Source organism: Penicillium digitatum, chromosome 3, assembly GCF_016767815.1.
Source record: "Penicillium digitatum chromosome 3, complete sequence".
Classification (NCBI taxonomy): domain Eukaryota; kingdom Fungi; phylum Ascomycota; class Eurotiomycetes; order Eurotiales; family Aspergillaceae; genus Penicillium; species Penicillium digitatum.
Window position 1 is genome coordinate 186,597 of NC_089386.1, and position 24,269 is coordinate 210,865.

General features: G+C 47.5%; 7 protein-coding genes and 1 non-coding gene across 8 annotated transcripts; 4 read left to right on the forward strand and 4 right to left on the reverse strand.

Annotated features, from left to right (window-relative positions):
• Window positions 1-1,685: 1,685 nt before the first annotated feature.
• Window positions 1,686-3,314, forward strand: Pdw03_7639 (uncharacterized protein; the record flags this gene model as incomplete). The annotated part of the gene is made up of 2 exons (XM_066101724.1): window positions 1,686-1,784; window positions 1,833-3,314. The coding sequence occupies 2 exons, from the start codon at window positions 1,686-1,688 to the stop codon at window positions 3,312-3,314; spliced, it is 1,581 nt and encodes a 526-aa protein (XP_065956807.1).
• Window positions 3,315-4,938: 1,624 nt separating this feature from the next.
• On the reverse strand, window positions 4,939-6,207 carry Pdw03_7640 (putative integral membrane protein; the record flags this gene model as incomplete). The annotated part of the gene is made up of 6 exons (XM_066101725.1): window positions 4,939-5,085; window positions 5,139-5,244; window positions 5,304-5,540; window positions 5,593-5,767; window positions 5,902-6,072; window positions 6,150-6,207. 6 exons carry the CDS (start codon window positions 6,205-6,207, stop codon window positions 4,939-4,941), a joined length of 894 nt encoding a protein of 297 aa, XP_065956808.1.
• An 893-nt stretch (window positions 6,208-7,100) lies between these two features.
• Pdw03_7641 (Phosphatidylserine decarboxylase family protein) lies at window positions 7,101-8,490 on the reverse strand (the record flags this gene model as incomplete). The annotated part of the gene is made up of 2 exons (XM_014677307.2): window positions 7,101-8,397; window positions 8,456-8,490. 2 exons carry the CDS (start codon window positions 8,488-8,490, stop codon window positions 7,101-7,103), a joined length of 1,332 nt encoding a protein of 443 aa, XP_014532793.2.
• A 462-nt stretch (window positions 8,491-8,952) lies between these two features.
• On the reverse strand, window positions 8,953-9,024 carry Pdw03_tRNA119. The gene has a single exon. It is a non-coding gene; the product is annotated as a tRNA-Met (tRNA).
• Window positions 9,025-13,267: 4,243 nt separating this feature from the next.
• Window positions 13,268-14,920, forward strand: Pdw03_7642 (Major facilitator superfamily domain, general substrate transporter; the record flags this gene model as incomplete). The annotated part of the gene is made up of 1 exon (XM_014677308.1): window positions 13,268-14,920. One exon carries the CDS (start codon window positions 13,268-13,270, stop codon window positions 14,918-14,920), a length of 1,653 nt encoding a protein of 550 aa, XP_014532794.1.
• A 2,785-nt stretch (window positions 14,921-17,705) lies between these two features.
• Pdw03_7643 (Sugar transporter, putative) lies at window positions 17,706-19,229 on the forward strand (the record flags this gene model as incomplete). The annotated part of the gene is made up of 1 exon (XM_014677309.1): window positions 17,706-19,229. The coding sequence occupies one exon, from the start codon at window positions 17,706-17,708 to the stop codon at window positions 19,227-19,229; it is 1,524 nt and encodes a 507-aa protein (XP_014532795.1).
• A 647-nt stretch (window positions 19,230-19,876) lies between these two features.
• Window positions 19,877-20,216, forward strand: Pdw03_7644 (Herpesvirus Glycoprotein B; the record flags this gene model as incomplete). Its single annotated transcript, XM_014677310.1, has 2 exons — window positions 19,877-19,895; window positions 19,963-20,216. The coding sequence occupies 2 exons, from the start codon at window positions 19,877-19,879 to the stop codon at window positions 20,214-20,216; spliced, it is 273 nt and encodes a 90-aa protein (XP_014532796.1).
• An 856-nt stretch (window positions 20,217-21,072) lies between these two features.
• On the reverse strand, window positions 21,073-22,177 carry Pdw03_7645 (Aromatic-ring-hydroxylating dioxygenase, alpha subunit; the record flags this gene model as incomplete). Its single annotated transcript, XM_014677311.2, has 2 exons — window positions 21,073-21,325; window positions 21,381-22,177. The coding sequence occupies 2 exons, from the start codon at window positions 22,175-22,177 to the stop codon at window positions 21,073-21,075; spliced, it is 1,050 nt and encodes a 349-aa protein (XP_014532797.2).
• Window positions 22,178-24,269: the final 2,092 nt, after the last annotated feature.

The following is a 24,269-nucleotide window of genomic DNA, read 5'->3' on the forward strand; positions in this document are numbered from 1 at the left end:
GAGTTTGGGGGATCAAGATGGTTTCCAACATCATCTAGCTCAAGTAATCGACAATCAATGCCAAGAACCTCGTGGGAGGAGGGCTTAATCTGAGTGGTGCTGTGAATTTCGACCTGGTTTTAAACTTCACAAATAGCGCTAATCAGTTGGCTGCGGACTTTTTGGTTTTCTGCAGCGCATCGGTGGGAGCGCAACGTGAATGTGGGGGATTTGGTAGGCATACTGGTTGACTAGGGTTACAGATAAATAGCAAAAAGGATGTTCGATGGAATGGTGTGGTGGTTGGTTAAGTGTATCTGGTGTCCTCAATGACCAGGTAATGTGTAATACATGCTGTCTCTCTTTGGCTAGTTCCACTACTCTTAATGTGAATGGTGGCTGTCTACCCTCATCTTCCTCCTTTGGGGTTTCTAGAACCTGTATCTCCTCAACGCCACATCTGCATATTGAAGTATGAAGTACTTCTCAAATATCCCGAGCATCGATGGAGCTGTCAGAAATCAGACGAAGTCCATTATTGACCAGCTCGAGGAGGCCTATCGCGATGCGAGCTTCGCTGATTTCGTATAGGCATGTGAATTCTTTACTATCTCCGCGCTTGGAGAAGCATATTCAGCGCTCTCAACCCCGAGCGTTCAATTTAACATCCTCGGCGTGGCTTATTACGTCAATGCGATGACGATGATGACCATATACCCATATTACCGGAACGACCAAGCCTGGGACATAATGAGCCCCTTTTACTTTTGGTAAGGTATTTAGCCATCATTGCTTGTAGCTCATGAAATAACGATAACAGTCCCTGTTTTTTTTTTTTTCTCTTAGACCGAAGTCATTCGGCATTTCTGCTAGTCGGCAGTGCTATGCGTCTGGGCTTAACTGTGAGTCTGAATCGCAGTATCCCACAAAGCAAGTGCCCAGACCCGGTTCAGCGCGAGCATCGAACTAGACCATGGCGAGCGATATATGTATTCAACCGAATTAATGGCTTGAAGGTAGGCTTGCCGATTCTAATTTTCGACGCGGACATCTACATTGACATGCCTTCAAATGTGCCTCACTCCTTGAGAGAAATGAGCAACTTTTGCCCCCGCTGCAAGAAAGACTCGGGGAATCACTTTCGGCTATACACACGGTCAATGACCTGACCTGTGGTATTCTCCAACTCTATACTGGCCATGAGTAATTCAGCCTCAGAGGTATGATTGCACCATTGGAAGAGGAATTCAAAACAGTACCTTTTTCACTGCCATTATCGGCCGAGTATAGGCATCGAGCAGATATTTGTTGCCTAGATAAGTTCCCCTTGATTGAGAGGTAATTGGTGATTAGGTTATACAGCGCCATATTGAGGCTTCACAGTCATGCAACAATGGGTATGGATGACATCAAGTCACTTGTATCTTGTTTTTGTCTGAATTATCTAGATATGAGGCATAAAATCATCCTGTTGTAACTTAAATCTTATCATTGTTCATCTATCGATCTGATCTATATCAGATCAACTTTCATAGTTCGCAGTTCTTTGGTTTCCCCGCAGTGGGTCCCATGTGTGCCTGACCGCTCTCTTCACTCTCTTCGCTACTGTCACCTCTCTCTTCACATGCGCCCAACCTCAAATCCCGTGAGATGAGATGCTTCGATGCATCTTGCATGCACTTCTCAATACATTATACCCCACATTCATGGCTTCTGCGGATATTCACTGGGGTACATTGATCAATTCAGACAAGAGCCCAGCCCCACTGCTCGAACAGCTATGTTTGGGGATCGCCCAGTTGATGGTATGCTCTAGACCCTCTGAAATGGAAACCATACTAACTTATCCAAAGTGTACCTTTGATACCAACATCACCACCGATATCACACCCGAGAGAATTGCTACCTTTTACCGCAAAGTCGGCGGCAACTACGACCCTTTATTCCTTGAGACCAAGGGACAAGCTCTGTCATTTATCTACCAGTCACTAGGTTGTTTCCACAGCCTTCAGCCCTCAGTCAATCCCTACGAGCCCCCATCGATTCCCTCACTGCTACCGAATGGCTTCGTGCGATGGCAGACGATTCAACTGTTGATGGGCCCAGATGAACACTCGGTGTACTTACAAAATGCGGTCAATCTTTGGAATATTGCAGATGTCAATGGGGAAATCTTTCCAAAGACTATTCCTCGAGACGCGTTTCCTTCTGAGCCCGACCCAGAGATGCTGGAATGGCATGAAGGAGTGAGTCGGCGATTGGAGCGTGACTATTTAAAAAGACACACGAAGCATGCTTCGCCGCCAGACTTTGGGACATTTCATTACCATTTTAGTGGAAAGGATCCTTTGCCCGATGAAGATGACTATTTCTCCCATCCACGTCGGGCGACGTCAAAGCGTCGCAGTCATGTGGAGCCCGATCGGCCCAGCGACCATCGCCATCACCGCCGAAATTACAGTGGGGAATACCCCGCATTTTCTACACGTAGACCTGGAGCAAGTCGACCGGGCTTTTCAACCCCGAGAGTTCCGTCCCCTCCCCCATGGGGAGAGCGTTCGGCACGTTCAAGTGGACGAGACCAAGGGAGCCGGCACAGTCATCCACTAAGCCCAGGGACAGGTGAGGTCCCTTCTGTCTCTGATGTGTCTTCAGATGAGTCTGTACGCCACCGCAAGGGTCGTGCAACCCCGAATAGGTGCCAAGATCGACGTCATCTATCACCACCTTCCAATAGTAGTGCTAGACGCCACTCCCACGAAGCCTACACCCGCCGACCATTCCGAGATCTTTCGCCCACAAGTCCGAGCCGACAGCGCCGCGGGCACGAAAGCCATCCGTCCCGATCTAGCAAATCTCATTCTGAGCCTTCGCCAAAGGTGCACCCAAGGGATCATCCGAGAAATAGGGATCCGAGAGATTACCTAACCGAAAATCCAAAAGACCGATCTCGACCATGCGCAGCAGGTGTCAAATTCCGCGAATTCAAATTTGGCGACCCGGCTGCTGCCCCTGCTGCTCCAGATCCACCATCCTACCGGTCACCAACTCCTCCTCCACCACCACCAAGAGCGGTACCGAGACATCTAGGATCTTCTTACGCCACAGATGACAAGAGAAGAGGAAGCTACAGTGGTGGCAGCACAGGTAATAGTCGACCGAGTAGTGGAGTAAGCGGGTCTGAGCGGCAGCGATCATACAGCAGTGCCGGATTCCACCCCCACACGACCGGATGGGCGAGCCCTCGAACCTCGGCTTCAAAGCGATATACCCCAGCGACTGTGCCTGAGGATGATGAATACTTCCCCTCGCGGAGAGTCCCAATTTACGAATAATTCCAACGACTGATACACGTTGACACATTGAACGAATCTCTTTGCCATGTTTTCTCATCTTTTAGAGCATATGAGCATCTACCTTCTTTTGGCTCTACCCCCTATGTTTCATCATGTCTCCAACCCTTGCGTTTGGCATCTCATCTCTATCACGACAGATCTAGTATTCCACTCTCGTTTTTGGGAGCCCTTGAAATTTGGTGATTGTTTCTGCTGATCAATTTTACATCTTTCTCACTAATGACACTCCCACTTGCAATGAACATTAAATTTCAAGCTCAAAATAAACCATAGCACACAAAGTAAACCTCATGGCACAACGTGTAGATCCCGTGATGGTTGAGACTACATCGCGAACATAGATCAGGGTACATCGCATGATGACCAATCTCCAGGAGTGATGAAAGTTAGCTGTAATAGTTGCGCAATCTTATCTCTATCGGCATAAAGTTGTCCAATGGAGCGATTTGATGTCTGTCCTATTTCTGGGGCAATTGATTTTGAGCAAAGAGCGCGAGGGAATCCCAATGCTCTGAGCCGATAGTTTCATGTGGCGACGATCACGTCACGGCGGTTGGAAAGTTTTCCCCCGTTCTAATCTATCACAGCCGCAGTGCCTTTCGTGAATGCACCTCCGGACAGATAAACAGCTACGGGGCGAAGCGCGATGTTCTGCATATCATCGGGAGGCAGTCCTTGGACGTTTCACCGATGGGCACAACGCTAAGGACGGAAGGAGATTGGATACACAAATCTCCCATGCTAGTCGCATCGATGATTTTCAGACCTGTGCAAGCTTGCGGTGGAGCAAAGCGCACGTAATCGACTGGGGGGGACTAGCAAAGAGCTCGCCGAGGAAGCGGAAGGATCGCACCTCTCGATATCTGGTTATGTTATGCTCATTGTATATCACGCTCAGCTTTGTTGTTTCCCTCGTTACTTGATCGAGAATGGTTTTGAAGGACGGGGTTTTAGGTACAGAAGGCTGATAACCTCTCTCTACATTGTTTCTGTTTAACCTTGCGATGGGAGGTCGAAAGAGCAAAGCCATTCTTGTAAGCGTCCTGTTCGGTCGACAACCACAGGTCACTATCGGCTCCTAGCTTTTTGTATATAGGAGGTAGTCCAGCTCACAATTGGTTTCAGTTTGACTGCCGTTTTGCCTCTAAGACCAGGAAAAAGCTTCTCGCCGATGGTAGTGTATTTTGCTGTGCACCAGCATGGCTTGAGGGAATAGGTGCTAAAACGGCTGATGTGCCATTCCTCTGAGGGCCAAGGTTGTAGTGCAGAACTACGAAGGACGCCACGGAGTGCAACATGGGGGTGGCGCCCCTTGGCCAAGTCCTAGCTGAGGAGAGAAATTGCGAGCAAGACCGACTTGGGCCTCATCTCAAGAAAATTTTATGAAAGGGCTGAGTTTGATGGATAATTTAGATACCTTTCTAGAATTTGGGGGTGGACCCGCGCTTAGTTGCGTTATACTTCACGGAGGTTCCGGATTTAGTCACAGTCGTCTTCCTCGGCCTTGACCAGCTATGAAGCACGTTGAAGCGGTAGGGATTCAAGTGAAGTTTCGTTGCTGGTACAAAAGTGAAAGTACAATCGATTTTGCAGTTACTAACCTTTACCTAGAGGTCATGGCTTCGAAAATCCCATCCTTGTAGTGCCCGATTGTGTACTCCATGACTCGACGAAGGGTTCTCAAAAGAGACGTGATATGTTTTACACTTGTGATGTGGCCATCTAGGTCAGATATAGGACCCCAAAGACGCTGCAGGAGAAGGATTTAGCCATAATGACCAAGTAACAAGAACATACACTTACTACTTCTTTTAAGGTACCAGACTCTTCAGCTCCGACTGCTATGTAGAATTTCCAGTCCTCTCCAACAGCAGTACAACCAATAAGTGGAGGTAGGTCTTGTAAACTCCTACGCTGTGTAAAAGCCCACATCAGCGTCCTGTCATCCATACCCTAAGCTAGACCTACGCTTCTACCGAATTCCTATCCGCAGCTTTAACCTCAATACCAGGGCCTAGAACACGTTTCCCAGTGTGTGGATGGGTCGTATGGCTAAAAGATTTCACGGGAGGATGGAGCCCTGCCTTTTCATATTGAATTTCCCAAGCGTTCACGGGAAGCCCGACAACCAAATCAATTTTGCGGTGATATGAATCTCGGGCTGTATAGCGAGGTTGGTACTGGGGGTCAACCGACTCTTTTTGGCTGCGGGAATTAAGTACAAAGTAGGGGAATACGTTGTCTTCGTGGAACATACATGCTCCAACATTCTAACGGCAGTTCTGCAACAGCGCCCTCCACTGGCGACAGTGCTACCTTAATCACCCAAGAACCTTCACTGCGTAGTTCGGTGACACATTGGCATGAGGCATCCGAGATTTTCTGACCCACATCGGCATTAGCAGCAAACTCAAAATCTTGAGTGAAAGCGGCTAGTAATTGGCTCGCAGCGAGGCTTTTCGGATCAGCAGATTCGTGTATGTAGACAACCCGGTAGCGACCGCTAATTCAGCGACCGCTAATTCAGCTTTCACGCGTGATGGGCTTGATGAACATGATCGCTCACCCCGACTAGCTGTGGAACTTGATGGGGCTAGAGAGATGATATCGTCAGGTAGACAGACGGAAACCGTTGATGCTGTTTCGGAAGCAGTTCGGTGGTGTCTCTTGGTAAGATCCGATTGCGATATCGAATTCTCGGCATCAGACACCGACCTTTTGTGTTTGTGCTGAAATGCTGGAGTTGAAAAGTTGCCCCTCTAGAGTTTCAGTCTTAGGCGGGGGTTTGGGCACGCTCCTTGCAACTTCTTCTACCCAAGACAAGATCGCGGGGATTTGCCCAGCAGATATCAGGGCGAATGGAACGGAACATGGTGTGCTGCCATTTTCCTCTACTTTTTCGCACTGGGGAACTCGTCGTGAGTGACCAGATAAGTTGACTATTTGAAAAATTCCCCAAGATGGTCGGAATGGTAAGAGCGACGATGATCGTGACTGATCACGTGGTCTTTCGAAGTACCAGTGTGGTCCCTAACGAATATTAGGGCCTAAGATATGGAGTAGATGCCGCTGCAATGACAAACAGACGTTTCTGTCCTAACGGGGTTAATGGCATATCATCCTGCGCTCAACTTAGACCACTAGGTGACGTAATTTACCGAACCCCATGTTACAATACTTTGAAAACGGAGGATGAAACCCCGGAAAAACACACGGACCGCGGATTTTGTCATTTTAGTTGGAGATTTAAGAGTTTATTTATGCATCTCCATAGGACGTTCTATACGTTGTCATAATTCACAAGCGAGTGGGCCACCCCAGAAATACACACATCTTGCGTATCTACAACATACGGAGCACTACATAATTTTATTCTCCGTCTAGGGAGAACAGGTCGTGTCTGTTCTTCATCAATGGCCCTTTTTGTAGGAGTCAACCATACCACACTTTTCGTTAAGAGTCAACCAAGAGAGTACTTTTTAAATGAGATTCGGATGGGAAAACGTGTCTCAGGATTGTGTATTCATCGAAAATCAAAGAGAACCGACACGCGATCGGTCCTGGAATAGGTTGTCTAAGCATTTTCAAAGCCATCATTTGAGGACTAGCTCGGGATCAATCGTATGCACCGGATGCCATGAATATATGCCACCACACATTGTGAAGAAAGACGTGTGACCTGAATACAAAAGACTTTTGGAAAATTTCCAAAAGCTTACATTGATATTCTCAAGATCGGCGATTCAAGAATGTACATTTCGTTCCTCATGACACAACCGCCAGTTTGCTTCGGACAGGCTTGTTCTCTGCCATCCCGGGCTCTGGGAACCCAGACACATAGACCCCCTTCCGGAAAAGAAGACAATGTGTCGAACCACCAAAATGGAACATACCAAGTTCGTCTCCTTTCTTCAGTCTATCCCCTTCTTTGACAGTAATATCACAGGTCGAAACTTCGGCCATGCCAACTCCAACAAATGCCACTAAACCAATGCCTGGCTCATCGGCTTCAATGAAAATCAGTGCCCGCGTGGCCGTTGACGTAATATATCCCTGCGAAGTAACCTGACCGGCCATATCAACATCTTTCTGCTCGATCTCCGGGTTCCCAACCCCCTCAAACAGCGGTTCCGAATAGTAAGTACCGTCAACAACATACGCCTTGACAACCTTCCCACTAACAGGTGAATGCCAACGGTGATAGCTCAAGGCACTAAGAAATGCCTGGTAAATAGTGCCGCCCACAAACAGCGGCGCAAACGCATCATGACCCAGCATATCAAGCACAGAGTATGGCTGACTCTTGATCCAGAACTTGTCACGGGCATGAACATGGCGCGCGAGCCGATACGGTTTCGCCTCACACGCGTTCGCGATAACCTTTCCATCCTCCGGTTCCTCCACGGGACGTATCCCGTCTTTCAAGGTGCGGGTGAAGAAGTCATCCCACGACTTGAATCCATGATTTGGCGCAGATGGGTCACACTCGAACAGATCGTGAAATCGCAAATCTGTCTCGGCCAGATGACCAATCTTTGCAACAGCTGTGAGATCCCGATGACCAGTTTTACCAAACCATCCGTGGGCAGTCTCGTTCAACACGTCAGCAGATTTGGGCGATCGCAGGAACTCGGCCCACACGTTCAAGATCTTCTTGATCATCGCATTGATCTCGGGATCTAGGAAAGCCGCATACCCACTAGGTGTACCCATCGGCCAATCTAGGACGGCATTAATAGGTAAACCGACGAGCCCAACACGGTGTGCCTTGTCGGTCCAGGAAGGGGCAGTAGTGAGGAGGTGGTTGATGACATGCAGGAAGTGGGAATAATCGCGAATTTCGGGATTGCCTGTTGGGTCGTGGCCGTATCGCTTGTTCCGTGGGACTTCCTTGAACATTGAACTCAGGAGCATGTAGATGCGTGTATTGGATTCGATGAGTTCTTTAAATTCCTCCAGGACTGGGTGAAGGGGTTTCTCAGAATCGTCTTCGACTTGTTGGATTATTCCTCCTAACCATTCTTTGTGGGCGTTGTGGTCTGCTGGCATCCAGTTGCCGACACTTGAGAATGTGAGTGGAATGGGGGGGGGGGGTGGTTGAGGTCGGATGAATGCCTTACCCGTGAAGGTGGTGTTGGGAACTAGTTTGTGCCATCTTTGAGGGGGGGGAGTAGGAACCCAAATTGATCTCAAGAGCTTGACTATGACGATCCACTGGGGGATGGTTGGTGATATATTTATACGGCTCTACAGCATAAGCTCAACCCCCATGGGTTAAACTTACATCAGTATGATGCAACGGGGAAGGAACGAGACGAAATAGGGCTTCGAGTTGATTAAAAGAACCTTGCAAGTGGCTATATCCGAAAGTCAATGAAGTCATGATGTCCTTGGGCAACCCACACAGACCGGACAAGTTGCCGCCCCTGAGCTATTTGCAAGGTGATCAAAACGATGGTTGCGCTTTCTGGTTCACCCAAGGCGATGAAAATGCAGAAACTTCAATTAATTCGTCTTTTAGGACAATTTGAAACTCTAAGAACCATTGAACTGTGTTTTATATATGAGAGGAACATTTGAAGACATCAAAATTCAAAAGTGACAAAAAAGAAATAGATAGCATGTCCTGGTTTCGATCCAGGGTCCTCCGGGTTATGAGCCCGGCGCTCTTCCCCTGAGCTAACATGCTGATTGGTTGAAAGATACGCACTTCAACACAATATCCACGAACATGTTAACAAAACCAAAATTCAGATTAAATATTCATATGCTGTGACCTTGGCTAAGAAGCACTCCACACACATACTATAATTCTCTGTGGCAATGGTTCGCAGTCTGTCACCAGCTCCTGGCCAGTTTTGGAACTCCAAGCTGTGGGTGGTAAACTTGGAGTTGGTATACTTGAAACTGTCATTTTGGGGGCATTACCATCTATGGACGGTAATTCAATGAAAGTGACCGAAGCACTCCTCGATAGTGAGAGATCTGGCTTTTCAATTCTTAACAGCTAGAAGCAACGATCGGATAATTATGGAACTTGCTGTCGAACTGCCGCTGACTGCCAAATTATAATTAGAACTGATTGCCCCGTTAGTTCGAAAAAAACTTGAACCATTCTACTCCATATGGAATATAAAACTCACTTCACACATGTCCACAGCAGCCAGAGGAAATTCTCCCATAGATTCCGCACGCGCCATTGCGTGGGCTTGTTCTGGTACTTGGTTGCCGAGGACCGTGGATTTTGCCCGTTTGAAGCTAACTCGACGCTGCAGGTGATATATTGGTGGAACCATCAATGCAGACGGAGCCCCAACACCACTGATCACAGATTTGTATTGTCCTAAATTACAGTGACAAGCTGGAACCCGCTGCCACTTACGGATTTGATGAAACACGTGTGGCTCTGAAAGACTCGTCGGCATTCTTCACCAAGGGCGCTTCTATGTCTGAGAATGGTAGGATGATGCATCGAATTATGCAGATGTTTCATCCCAGAGAATATGTCAGCATCTCTAATAAACAAAATAAGGAATTCTACGCGAATCAAATTCTGCATCGGCCGTGAAAGGCGCCTCAAATTATTGGCACCTGATCCACTCATTTAAAGGTAAACCCATCTACAACATAAACATTCAGTGTAGATCAATCGAAACATTTTTTGACTCCTACTTGCCTGGATTCATTGAATCAATGTGCCGTCAGGTTATTCTACAACATCCTACTTTCCCAAATTCTGTCTGGCTGCTGAAAATCTGTAATATATGTCACGGGCCCGGGCAGCAACTATCAGCACATCACCGCGAATTCCTTGCTCAGAGCACTCCACCTCCCTATGTGACCGTCCATGGCCACCGACCTTTTCTTCACGATGGATATCGTGACATGAGAGAGAAGATCCAAGTCGAAGTGATAGAGGGTCAGACAATCGAGAATGGAGTACATGACTTGAAAATTGATCGCGCCCGTAGCTGGTACGCCACTGAATCGGGAAGCAGTTGTGATGCAACACAAACAAGTGGCAACATGAACCTCGTTGTGGATGCCAAGGCGACAGACAACATCTGCACTACAACGGCTGAAAAGTCTAGTAATTTTTCAATCAATTCATGTCTTCCTCCAAAACGGCTGCAGAATTATTCGATCGACGCGGTCAATGAACGACCGCCCGTTGCCTCACCCCACCGAGCGTTGAATCACGTAGTCGGCGTTATCACGCATTGTGTAACGTTTTGCAGGTCATTTGACTCCAACCATACCGGCCTTTCGGCAACATCTCTAGGTCTACTCCGTACAGAGTATGTTGTAGTCCCCTGATCGACACAAAAAACTACTCCGTACAACAATCTATGGAGCATGCTTGTGGGACTCACCCACCTCCACCTAGATTTTTTTAGCTCAGAAATAGCGTAGAATATAATTCAGTATTTTATACAGATTCCAAAAAAACCTCGAATTTTAAACAAAAGGGATCTAAACCCTTAATTTAACAGATAGCAGGGCCCCCCGAGCATAAAATGGCCTGTAATCTGACTAGAATTCAATGAATTAGCAAATCCAGGCAACTGTAATAACTAGAAGACGAATTCGAGGAATTTGGCAACTTCGACACAATACCAAATGCAGGTTCGATACTAGAGACGAAAATTGATTTAGGGACAATCAGGCAGATCCCTGCGCCACAGGAAAAAGTGAGTGGATCCCACGGGTATAGACAGTTGTACCAAAGTTGTTGGATTAGCCCACCCACTTTGAAGCGGTCAAAATGATAATCATGTTACTTTCTGACAAAAATCCAGGTGTACAGCAAGGGATGGTACGATCAATGAACATGCACAACTCTAAGATAACTCGGACCGACATTTCACTGGATAATCTGACTAATCTCAAACGCGTTTGAGGATCCATCAACTGGCGGTCCGTAGATTTTCCGAGAATTTCAATACCTAGTTTTCAACGATGCACGACAACATGGTGTTGGCCACTTCCTGATGAATCGCAGCTTTGTGCATTCAACTTGTTAAAGTCTCCCCGACCCATCTCTCCAAAGATTAGCATCTTACTAAACACCACCTAGTTTGATGTATCTGGGCTTGGTAGTCAAATAAGGATCATTTCATAGATCACGGTATTTTAATAGTTTGTATGATGTTGTAATAACATGCATTAAAGACGGACAAAAACCTTGACGCTAGCAGATCCACCGTGGAGGTGGGCTAATCCCTGTTGTATGTGCTTTATCCACTCCCTCCATCATCCTGTCTCTATGCCACTGTCTAGATTTTAAAGTGCTACTCCGTACTCCTAATCCAGTTCAAACAGGTCGCCAATAATTGATTCTACAATCTATATGTGCTCGGAACGACGCCGAAAACGTGGTTCTATTCCCCCCTTGACTCGTCGTGCGACCCTTATGTTGCACAGAGATGTATCGAAGTAGTTTAGCTCGTCTGGAGTTACAGCACGTCTTGAACCCCAGGAAATTTGAAGCTACAATAAATACAATCGTTGAGAAGGCCTTTCACACTACTTGCTCCATGACGGAAGACAGGGTTTTAAACGGAAAGGGAAAATAGATCCTCGCTGCAATGCCTACAACACATCAATGCGGAGGTGAAAAGGTAATTGCCTCGGTGATAGAACGCTGTAGCCGGTTTACTCCTCTGATTTATGCCAAGATGGAACGAGTAACAGGGGACTATGGTAAAAAACAGTGCACAAAGGTTACTCGTCTAGTGCAAAATACGTATCATGACGTGAGACAGAGCGCGCCCCGACACTATGGCCGGATCAGCCGGTTGACAACTAAGTCAGTGGAGACAATATGAAGTTTATTGCAGAAACATTTTCGTCTCCCCATGGCACACATCTAAATCTAAGGGGAAAAAGATAAGCGGGCTCACAAATTTCGAAAAGAGGTGGGATATGAACCCATTGGGGACGGTCAGGACATCCAGGCACAGGCTTTTATTGGACATGGTCGAAGAAATGGATGTGGATAGCCGAGGATAACCCAGCCAATCATAGTCTCGGCATCGATTTGGTGGCAAATCTCGGGCAATCTACTGCAATCGGACTCACCGGGAAATATCTTGGGAAGAGGAACAGGTCCCGAGTGGGTCACTCCGAAGCTTAATTTTGAAAAAGTGAACAGTTAGAACTTCACTGAAAAGTTGAATGGCGAGGTAAAGGTGTCTGATATCATTTCCCAATTTGTGAATTGACACTGAATGGGTCTTTGCTGAACTCCCACGCGTTGCTCCTCCACACTCCTCCACTCGGGAACTTCATCCGAATTAAATACGGCATGCCGACCCTAACTTGGAGATGTGGGACAGCTGGCCAATCACATCAATTCGGCTCGGGAGGTTGTTCGGACACTCGTCGGCGATATGTGAAAAATTTAAACCGGCACCTGTCCGAAACACGAATTCCATGGTCTCGGCGTCGCGTGTTGTTGTAGGAATCTAAACGTGGTCAAATCGTACCACCTGATGTTGAAGAACAGAATTAACAAAGACGAATAGGATACAGACAACACAAGGGAGAATTGGAGAAAAATTTGTTGGTGCAAGCTTTCTTCCAGTGATCTTAACAGTTCGTGTCTGCAACCTAGGAAGAGGAAAGGTCTTAGACACGAGGGGTTCCACGTAGTTTTCGTTGTATCCACTTACTTGGAATTCCAAGTCATTCATTGATCACCAGATTCTTCCTCGGGCTTTGTGCTTCCAGCATAATCGATCACATTACCCAGAATCACCCTTCCCCACCCCTCCGTATAATCCCGCAGCCCCGGTTCTCAGAAAATTCTGGAGTCCGGAGCATGACGCACATCGGGCGACTTTTGAGCACGAAGTCTTAAATATAATAGAGAGGACCCAACCCCGTCTATTCCCTCCTGGACACGTTTCCTTCCATTCACCCTCCATACAATGAACAACATGAAACCCTCCAAGAATTCTCAGCCTGTATCGGCTTCCCATAACGAGAATGTTCTCTCCCTTGACACTGCTCCAACTCACGAGACACACACGACGAAAGGTCTTATCGTTGGAGGAAAATACCGGAACGAACTTTCAGAAGAGCAGACCCAGCACTACGATAGCAGCCTGTTGCAAGAGATCGACGTCGATCTTCCCCTCACAGCCACAAAGCCTGTACATCACAATGGCCAAGAATTAATCGTGCTTGAGTTTGTGGATGGGGACAAGGAGAACCCCTTCAATTGGAGTTCTGGCCGCAAGGCCTTCATCAGTACCCAGCTTTGCCTCATGACACTTTTCATCGGTCTCGCAACAACAGCATACAGTTCTGGAATTGGACGCATGGCAAAGGATCTCGGAACAACGGAGTTGATCGGAAAGCTTGGTCTATTCACCTTCAACTTCACTTGTGCAATTGCCCCCCTTTTCCTGGCTCCGTTCTGTGAGCTGGCTGGTCGACGAGTCATCTACATCGGTGCCTACGTCTGCTTCTGTCTTATGTTCATTGGTCTCGCCCTAGGCAAGAACATTGCCACCATCCTTGTCTGCCGTGCCCTGCTCGGTCTGTTTGGTTGTGTTGGCACAATTCTTGTCGGCGGTACTTTTGGAGATATGTACACACCAGAGCACCGTGCCATCCCCATGGCTTGCTTCGCCTTCATCGCCATCCTCGGTACAGTCGGTGCTCCCATCTACGCCGGCTTCATTGATCAGGCTCTCGGCTGGCGCTGGCTCGAGGGTATCCAAGGGTTGGCCAACATTCCCCTTGGTATCGTCATCACCCTTTGCCTCCCTGAGACTCGCGGCAGTGTCTGCCTTGCCAAGCGTGCGAAGGTCATTCGCGGTGCTACCGGCGATGAGCGGTTCGTGACCAGCAACGACCTTGAAGCCCCTGGAATCAAGCAAATGTTGCACAACTCCTCTGTCAAGGCCGTGAAGATGCTTTTCACCGAGCCCGTCGTCTTCGCCTTCGGTCTCTGGATCAGTTTCGCCTGGTTCCTGGCCTTCCTCTTCCTTTCTGTGATCCCGATCACCTTCCAGGAAAAGCGCGGCTGGGGCGAGGGAGTGGCAGGTCTTCCCTACATCGCACTCTGCCTCGGAACTACACTCGGCTTCGGTCTTAACTTCTTCCAAATTCGCAAATACAAGTCCCTCTCCTCCGACCCGAACATTCCCGTCGCACCAGAAGCTCGGTTGTACGGTGCCCTTTGCGGAGCCGTCTGGTTGCCCGTCGGCTTGTTCATCTACAGTTTTACCCAGTACAAGGGCATCCACTGGATGGGTCCCGTCGTTGGACTGACCCTCATCACCCTCGGTATCTACTTCATCTTCGAGTCCTGCTACAGTTACACGGCCGATTGCTACGGAGAACACTCTTCCTCTGCCATTGCCGGTCAGGGTTTCATGCGAAACACCCTTGGTGCCGTGTCACCTCTGTTTGCGTCCCAATTCTTCCACAACATGGGTAGTCAGTACGCTGGATTGTTGCTGGCATTGGTCGCGACAGTCTTGACGTTGATTCCATTTGTTTTGTTCAAGTATGGCCCTGCACTGCGTGCTCGGTCTAGACTTGCATCTGCCACTACGAGTGGCTCCAACTGAATGTTTTTGAAATTTATGTGAATCTGCATATCAGCACGCGTGTAATTATGGTATTATAAATGTATATACAGACTATATATGAGGCCTCCAAGTATTTTGGGGGCAGAATGACAACAATCCTTCTCGCTTTGAAGAAGACCTAGACCACTGAAGACTCCTCAGGCAATGCGTAGAGACCATGAATGCAAGAGAGCAATATAAGATTGTTTGGTAATTTTATTAGAAGATTCTAGGAGGGAGGGTGACCAGTTGAACAATGTGGAACACGGTGTGTTAGTGGCTGTCTCATTGGAGCAGCCACAAACAGACCGAAGAATGGTATCTACCTATTTCAAATATTGATCTTCACACGGTCGATGCTCAGCAAATCACATCCCTAAGCCATCATTTTGGAATATACTGGGGGTGTTACCTGTGAGCAACCTTCACAGAACCTCCGGAAAATTCCGGCATTTGGCCTGAAATAGCAGGCACCCAGAATCGGTGGCAAAAATGTCTTGGGCGACCAATAGGAATAGACTGGGGAGTACCTTGCAGAAAAATGTGCAAATTCAGCACACGGTATGTCCGAACCATGTCATCGGTGTTTCCCGGGGCTATCCACCTACGGGCAGGCTTTGTATCTTTGATTGGATGATCCCATTTTGGTAAATAAAACTCTGAAGGGATGAATTCCCATGTGTATGCACAGCATGTATACCTATTTGAGCCTTGAACTCTACAGCTCACGTGGTTGGGGTGTTGAGCCATGTTGTGCGGGGTAGATATAGTCCCCGCCAAAAGCCCTAAGCCCTGACAGGTGTGTGTCAACCATCCACACTATGACAATAACACTTTCAATAACACCTTTCGAAGTCAGAGCGGTACTTTAACATTCGGTTTTCCAGATCAAATCCAGTTGATTCGTATCGGACCGCCAACTGAACACCTTATCATTTATGATTGAAACCCTAAGAAAAGCTACACTATAATGCTGAGAATTTCTGTCAGGCTAAAAGGGGTCTTTGACAAAGACGGGTAAATGAGACACGTGGATCTCCCGTGCTCCGCCCCACCCCGCGAAACAGCCAAGAAAGCCAAAAAAGTCAAAAAATACTGGTAAGTCACAGGAGCTCGTGCCATGGCGGTACCGAGAGTGGAACCAGGTACTAGAATGTAAATTCGAAGTGTGCTGGCGATGGGAGTGGAATGGTGTTTGGACCGACCTCCCATCGGAAATATGAGAGCAATGTAAAATAGTACAACAGACATCGACCAATTTGCGAGCTTTTTTTGTGGAATTCAGCTCCATACCGAGTTCGAACATTGTAGGTTACTGTCACTTTGGGTTGATGTTTTGTAGACTTTCCTTGAATCTTAACCTCATCCTATATTGGTTCTCTGGTCAATCAAAATTTTCGACAATGTTGGCCGCTTACTCGATCATCTCCAGTCAATGGGGGAGCTTGACAGCAGATTTGTCATGTTCATGTCGGATCACGGTGTCGAGGGGGCTGCCTTAGAAACTATCACAGCAATTATCCCGCTATATAGTGTTATTGGCTAATGACGATTATAGAAGATAGCAGAGGGGTAAAATTTCGAATCAATGATTGAAAGCACTACTAGAAAACTCTGAAGACTACGGGAAACAACGACCCCTTTATTTGGTACGGTAGGGGTGGACTCAATGATTTTTTTTTCATCGACGTTGATCCAATAAATGTGTGAGTACGCCCTAGATAGGCGGGTGCCACTAGTGCATCCTTGCAAGGATTCAAATGGTGGATCACCGAGGGTTGAATACGCTGTCCCTGCAATGTTCGATATTCTCAATTCCAACAATCCGACCTGGCTACAACGCACTCTTTTTCAAGGGTGATGGAATTTTTGCCAACAGCGTTCGACCTAGCATTGATTTCCCATACCGGGACTCGCTTTGGTAGTCGTAATGGAGCAGCTCTACGAGGAAAGTCATGGACAGAGCATCTGGGCTCAAGTTATTTGGGTAAATCGACCTCCTTCCCTTAACAATCAATCAGGAGTGAAGTTCTCACGCTATATATGACAGAAAAAGCTCCCATCCACGGAAAAGACGCACAAATCTACGTCTGGGAGCTCTTTGGATGCAGAGCTATCTGGGAGGGCTGTTGGAAGGCAACATGGATGAAGAAGCCCCAGAGTGAAGATGGCCGGGAGCGACATAACCCTCTATCTGATCTCCGTGAGATCAACGATATATTAGAGGTTCGTGGCTGGTACCCGGCACTGGGATAATTACCATGTCGAGACTGCAATGGTTCCGACTCCAGTTCTTGGGATTACAAAAGGCAGAATGTGAGTGATCATGTCAAGTGCCGAGATTCTCCTCAAAATTGATAGTCCCAAGAGCAGCATGTCCTTCCAATCTAGTGGAAAAGTACGCTGTATTTCGTTCCACAGAAACCTCAAGCTTCGGTTTAACAAAATGCTTCGCAGCCTTCCACGTGACACGGACAAGACCCCTGCAAGGTGCCATTGCCACAGACCGTCCTTTTCTGACATGGGAAAATGCACATTGGAAAACCCCTCTGACACAAATGCGCCCATCTATCACGCCATCAAAGAAACCAATCGAAGTTGGGGGAAAAGAACGGAATTCTCCAAAGTTAATGTACAAGCTACTGCATGGGCTACGATTAGATGCATGGAGTTTTCAACCTGATCAGGGTTAGAGCGAGAATGCAGACTGGCAGGGTATAAGCGCTCGCGCCCCCACCATGCCCTTACCTCATTCCTCTTTCCTATCTTCTGTTCTCAAAACGACATGCCAGAAGTGACCAAATCGCCTGGCCTCGAGCCAACGGCGACCGAGCGCCCAACTCTCCCCCGAGATGAAAGTCCCGATGCGAACTACAGGGCCAAAGCCGAGATTCTCAACAACGCGATTCAGATTATCGGCATGGGCCGATACCAGTGGCAGCTCTTCGTGGTAATTGGATTTGGCTGGGCGAGCGACAACCTATGGCCAATCGTTACCTCCCTGATTCTCCCGGCAGTCTCGAACGAGTTTCATCCCTCGAAAGCGCCGTTGTTGACACTTGCACAAAACATCGGACTGCTAGTCGGTGCTGTGTTTTGGGGATTTGGATGCGATTTTTTCGGTCGCAGATGGGCGTTCAACTTGACGATTGGAATCACAGCTGTGTTTGGTCTGATCGCGGCCGGATCACCCAATTTCGCAGCCATTTGTGTGTTTGCAGCTTTGTGGTCTGTCGGCGTTGGTGGGAATCTGCCAGTCGATTCGGCCATCTTTCTCGAGTTCCTACCTGGATCACATCAGTACCTATTGACTATCTTGTCGATTGACTGGGCTTTAGCACAGGTGGTGGCCAATCTGATCGGTTGGCCACTGCTTGGAGACAGGACTTGTGGTTCGGCAGAAGGGTGTACAAAAGCCGATAATATGGGATGGCGATGGTTCATGATCACGATGGGTGGCATCGCGATGATCATGTTCGTCGGTCGGTTGGTGTTTTTCACGATTTACGAGTCGCCCAAGTACCTCATGGGGAAGGGGAGGAATGAGCAGGCTGTGGAGGTCGTCCATGAAGTTGCCAGAAGAAATGGGGAAACCTCCGATTTGACGAGAACCGAGCTCGACGCCTTCGACCAGGGCGAGATACAACATTTCACTGCGGCAAATGTTGTCCGCCAACGTCTAGAGACCGTGCGGTTTGATCATATCCGCGCTCTTTTCGACACTCCCAAGCGAGCATGGGCTACAACATTGATCCTCGTCGTCTGGGCATTCATTGGTCTCGGGTTTCCATTATACAATGCATTTCTTCCATATATCCAGGAGACCCGAGGCGCTGAATTTGGTGATGGGTCGACATACATCACGTATCGAAACTCGTTGATTATTGCCGTGATGGGCATACCAGGCTGTCTCCTAGGCGGAGTGCTGGTTGAATTACCGGGCTTTGGTCGGAAGGGAGCTCTCAGTAGCTCGACAGCTATAACTGGGGCCTTTCTTCTTGCATCGACAACAGCTACCACCTCAAATGCTCTGCTAGGTTGGAACTGCGCCTTTAATTTCATGAGCAGCCTCATGTACGCCGTATTGTACGCATACACGCCTGAGATCTTCCTTACCAAGGATCGGGGTACGGGCAACGCCTTAACTGCGTCTGCGAACCGGATCTTTGGTATCATGGCTCCCATTATTGCCATGTTTGCTGACCTCACGACCGCTGTACCTGTTTATGTTAGCGGAGCACTGTTCATCGCAGCGGGTATTCTTGTGCTGTTCATGCCTTATGAATCTCGTGGAAAGGCGAGTTTGTAAATATGTCGATGGGATTTGCTGTTCCTCGTTACGCCCACAAGACTTCAGACACAGACACTAGTCTGGTCTCTACAAGAAGTGTTGATGGCCCTGGGACCTTATGCTTCTGAATCGTAACTAGCCTATGTGATCGGAACCAAGTTACCCTTGCAAACAATCAATCTGCTACCATTTACAGTAAATATCTCCTGGTCAGGTCCACTTGATCGAAACATCGAATACTAAATGACGTCATTCCCCTGGACTCTCCCAATTGGAAACGACACAACAACGAGCCCTCACCAGTCATCCATCATTCGCCACAGAGATTTTATCTAAGAGACTTCCTAGAAAAAAGTCTCTCAGCCACCCTCTACGAGCGACTGGACAATTTCAACCATTAATGACATCCCATTATCCACTTGCGGGGGACATGGGGTAGAGCTATACGTCAGATGGATACAGCCAAGAGATAGAGCTCGATCGGTGGCTGCCCGAAAGTAGTGGATGTTGCACGAATTATATCATGGCTATGTAACTGGTTTTAGGGCTTGGCGTTGATATAAATCAAGACAGCGATGCCTGCGACTCGGCCATGCACGACCGTCAACACATTGATTTTATCCATTCCTCAACTTCCTACAATTCAAACCACATTTAACCACACCATGTCCAATGAACAGAACCGTACGTTGCCCATGAACACACCCAAGCCCACTCCCAATCCCAATCCCAGCTAACCAAATATCTATAGCCGGACTCCTCGGCGGTCTTGGCGATACCTTGGGCAAGACAGTCGGTGGCGTAACGAACACACTAGGCAGCACAGTCGGCGGTCTCGGCTCAACCGTAGGCAACGCAACATCAGGCCTTGGACAGACTGTGTCGGGGGCGACGGAAGGGGTCGGAAACACAACGAAGAGCGCCGGAAAGGGCGTGCAGAGTGGTGTTACTAGTCTTGGGGGGCAGAAGCAGACCGGGGACAACCCGCTAGAGTTGAGTCAATAGATGATTGATTATTTTGGGTGTTGTCATTGGTCAGCGAATTCATGATGCAGGCCGCCTTGCCTCTCTTCATTTCTTACGATGTGTTGGAGATTTTTGAATACACATGCTTATAGCCAAGCTGGTAAGATTGAATTGTACCAGAATTCTCAGCGGCGTTGTGAAGTCTTTTTCAAGAGATGCGAAGGGGATAAAAGAGTCACGCTTTTGTATACGGACTCCACGCGGTCCATGTCCTACTTGAACGTCCCACCAGCGGCACATGGAAATTGAAGTCCACGGATATTGGAAGCGATTAAAATGGAAAATCGACTGATGGGAGCAGGAGAACAGAAAAACCAATGAAGTTATTTCACGCTGTGGCATGTGAAATTTCTTTCCAAAATAAGATGTCATTTGGGATAGACAAGCAAGCAGCCATCTCACAACTTTTCAGTGCAAAAACTTGGAGATCATTTTAGTTACCATACATGCGTAGGGTAATCCCGCTCCTGTCATGATCTTTCTCATAAATCTCGTCCTGGACTGAGAAAACCGAAACCAATGTATTAGTAGGTAATCGACCGGGATGTCAGAGGCCCCAGTTCCAATTTCTGCTTTTTAATTCAATCAACATGTACGAAAGTATAGCAACAATCCTGAGGCTACCAAGCCAGCTCCGGTTTGGCGATACAAGTAGACGCCTCCAACTGTGAACAGAAGCTCTCATCTGCTGAATTGTTCGACAACCGAGCATTCGGGGTGGCCGGCCAAATCTCAGATCCTCCTTGCTTTTCTTCATTTTGTCGATGTTCTATCACCATTTTTCTGACGCTGCTTTGGAAGTGTATCGGCCCCTAATTTCTACTTTAGTAACTTCTTACAGGTTGACCATAGTGAGCACTACCTTCTCTTTGTCAGGGTGCAGTTCGCCATTCGTAAAAACTTTAGCACCCAGGTTCTCCTGGGTTCCAACACAAAGCTCCTTATCCTCGTCGAGGACTTGCCTGTAAAATGCGTTGATATTCTCGAATTCTCCATCAGTGGCATCCCGGTGACGATAAATCTCATTTTCGATCCTGCTCGAAGTGGCCGATACAGGAACCATGCGCTGGATATAAAAGAATTTGTCACTAGGTTTAGTCCGCTCAGCCAACGGCCAGCTCAAAAGAGGAATATACTACTCACGTCACTGTGACAGAAGTCGTTGGGTAGAAGTACGTGATGGCCCGTCGGAACTGGCTATCGGATCCCTCCTTATTGAAGATATGATGCTCCATATACCGGGCCTTGGGCTCAACCCGATATTTGGGCAAATCCGAAATGCGTTTGATCAGTGGATGAGAAGTAGCGCAATGGTAGCACTCATTGTAATTGTCGATGATGCTCTTCCAATTAGCATCCAATTCCATTTCCCAGTAATGATCGAACTTGTACTCGGCGGCAAAATCAAAGTCCTGCATCCTAGGCTCCTCATCGACCTTTCCATAATCATCTTCCCATTTCACATCAGTCTCACCAGCCTGCAGATTGACCCACACAAAGCCAGCCTTGTCGACATGTACATGGATTGGGTATAGCGAGTGCTGGGTTTTATCAAAATTAGGTACTGTCTCGAATCGTGGAGCTTTGGCAAGATTGCCCTTCAGTCCATATGACCATCCATGGTACTTGCAGCTCAATATGGGCGCTGTGCCGGAAGGGGATTGGACAACAGGGAATGCGCGGTGGCGGCAGATGTTATGGAAGCTGTTGATTGTGCCATCTCGGTCCTGAATGAGGAAAAAGGAGAAATTAGCGACTGTGAAAGAGAGGTAGTCTCCTGCTTTCGTGAAGCGGCTGGAGTGGGTGAGCAGCATCCATCGCTTGGAGAAGATTGCCCGTCTCTCCAATTGGTACATTGCTTCTGAGCGATACCATGATGCTGGTAGACTACGTGGAGAGTCTTCTTTTGCTATGGTTCCTGAGCCGAAAATTCGCCACATTTTGAATGGATAACAGTACGTATTTGGGATCAAATTGGGGATGGGAGAAACTATGGCCCTCCCGTCTATATAGCGTGGCAGTCTTGCATATCGTGAGGGGATTGAAAATGGGGGAGTGGGGATGCACATATGGGGGAAGATAAGATTCTATTTGATTTGATCGTACTAAGTTGGACTTTTTTTTCCTACGCTGACTCCAAAATATCAAAGATGGGGGTCTACAGCTTTGATCCGATAACGCTGCTCCATAGTTCCTAACGATCTACCGCATCGCAATAATGTATTCACAGGTCGACCATGTGTAGGTCAGATTTTGACCGGCATCAGTACAATCATCTGATTTCCAGGTTGTACTTCTGACGGGCATGAACACGTTTTTGTCTGCTAAAATGTTGATGGCCAGCTCATGAGAAGAGGGGAAATTACAACAAGGAAGATGATGAGATGAGGCGCCTCTGTTTGAGCCTGACTACATTTTACCTGTAGTCTGGTAGAATGCACAAGAGTATTTTTCATTATTCTCCAGCTCCCAAGAAAGAGGACCAGACTCTCTTTCAGATCAGGGAGAGACTATCGAGGCGCTTGAATGAAGTTGTCATGGTCTCCTCGGTGAACGAGTCGTTGCTTGCCTCAAATCTTAATCTTGACGCTGAACTAGAGAAACAGTCCGGGATTTTAAGACTAGAGGTTTCTGTTAAAGCTGAAGGATTGTTTGCAGGATGTATTCGCAACATCGCTTCTACGAATGGACCTTTTTGAAACTTCTATGCTAAACAAGGATCTCGTAGTAAGAGAGATGTTCCTCGGCTGTAATTCAGAGAGACATAGCCCGTTATTTGTTGTGATCAATATTCAGACGACTGGTGTACTGGAAATAAGGAGATTTGACAGAAACGGGAGGGTGAGATAAATAATATGTTAGCGAAAGAAGATGTTCCAATCGATCTGAAATGGAGTCCTCAAAGCTAGTGATAAACCACAAATTTTGCAATTAAAAAAAAAAAAAAAATAGAGCTGGTCCAATGGGATCTTTAGATCGCATTCTAGGTTGTTCTGTAAGTACCGTGAATTTTGCTTAAATGATCTGTGTGCAATTTGTGCTGAGATGATTTCGCAAAACACCCGAGGAATGCAGAGGATCCTTGTTATGATCAATAAGTAACTGCTAGATCGGACAGGAAAAGCCACTTAACAGCCTCCTTGAGTTCATTATCTTGCCATTCGGTCAATTCTCCTTTTGGAAAAAGGTAAGATGTTCCTTTCCCTTTTGCCTGTTGGAGTACAGACAACATCCCACCATCATGTGCTATGATCACGAGCACATTTTCACGGGCATCAAGTTCTTGGACGCCTTCCACGCTCCACTGGGATTTATCGACGTCGTAAGTAAACATTGCAGCAGCCTTGTAGATCGGTGACCGTTCGATATCTGACTTTGTATTGATTTTTTTAGCAATGTTCCCGGGGCAAACAGATGTTTGTTTCGAATGTACCGCGACATGTAAAGGAGTAAGATCTTTAGGAATAGGAGCAATCTTCGAAGGCCGAAATTCTCCGGGATGATGGGCGCAATCCTGACGTCTGTTAGCGTCGATGTTATTGATCGTATCAATCAACACTCACCCCGCCCATCAAGATGAAAGAATCCGGTTTCACGCGAGCAAAGCCACAGAGATGACCAACCGAACGACCTGGTACATCGAGCAAATAAAAACTTCCATCTTCAAACCAGTCAAACGCTTTGAAACGTCCGATAGAGATAGGCTCTTGATAACTGTCGAAATCCAGTTCAATCACTCGGCGCCCCTTCAAATCAGCCGATTTCACTGGTGAATCCGGGTTATCTGGATACCCGGGGGTATATGCTTTGGTGAATCCCGGTCCGACAACTAATTCTGTACTGCTCGGAAATTTGGATGTATCCCCAATATGATCAAAGTGTTGAGTCGACCAAAATATCGACTTTATCTCGTGTAGTTCAATTCCGTTTGCGATCAGTGTATCGGGTACATCCTGGGGCACTGACACTTTCCATTCCAGCCTTGGGTTGTTTATACGATTCACCGTCACCGGGGCGAGATTCTGAAAGTCC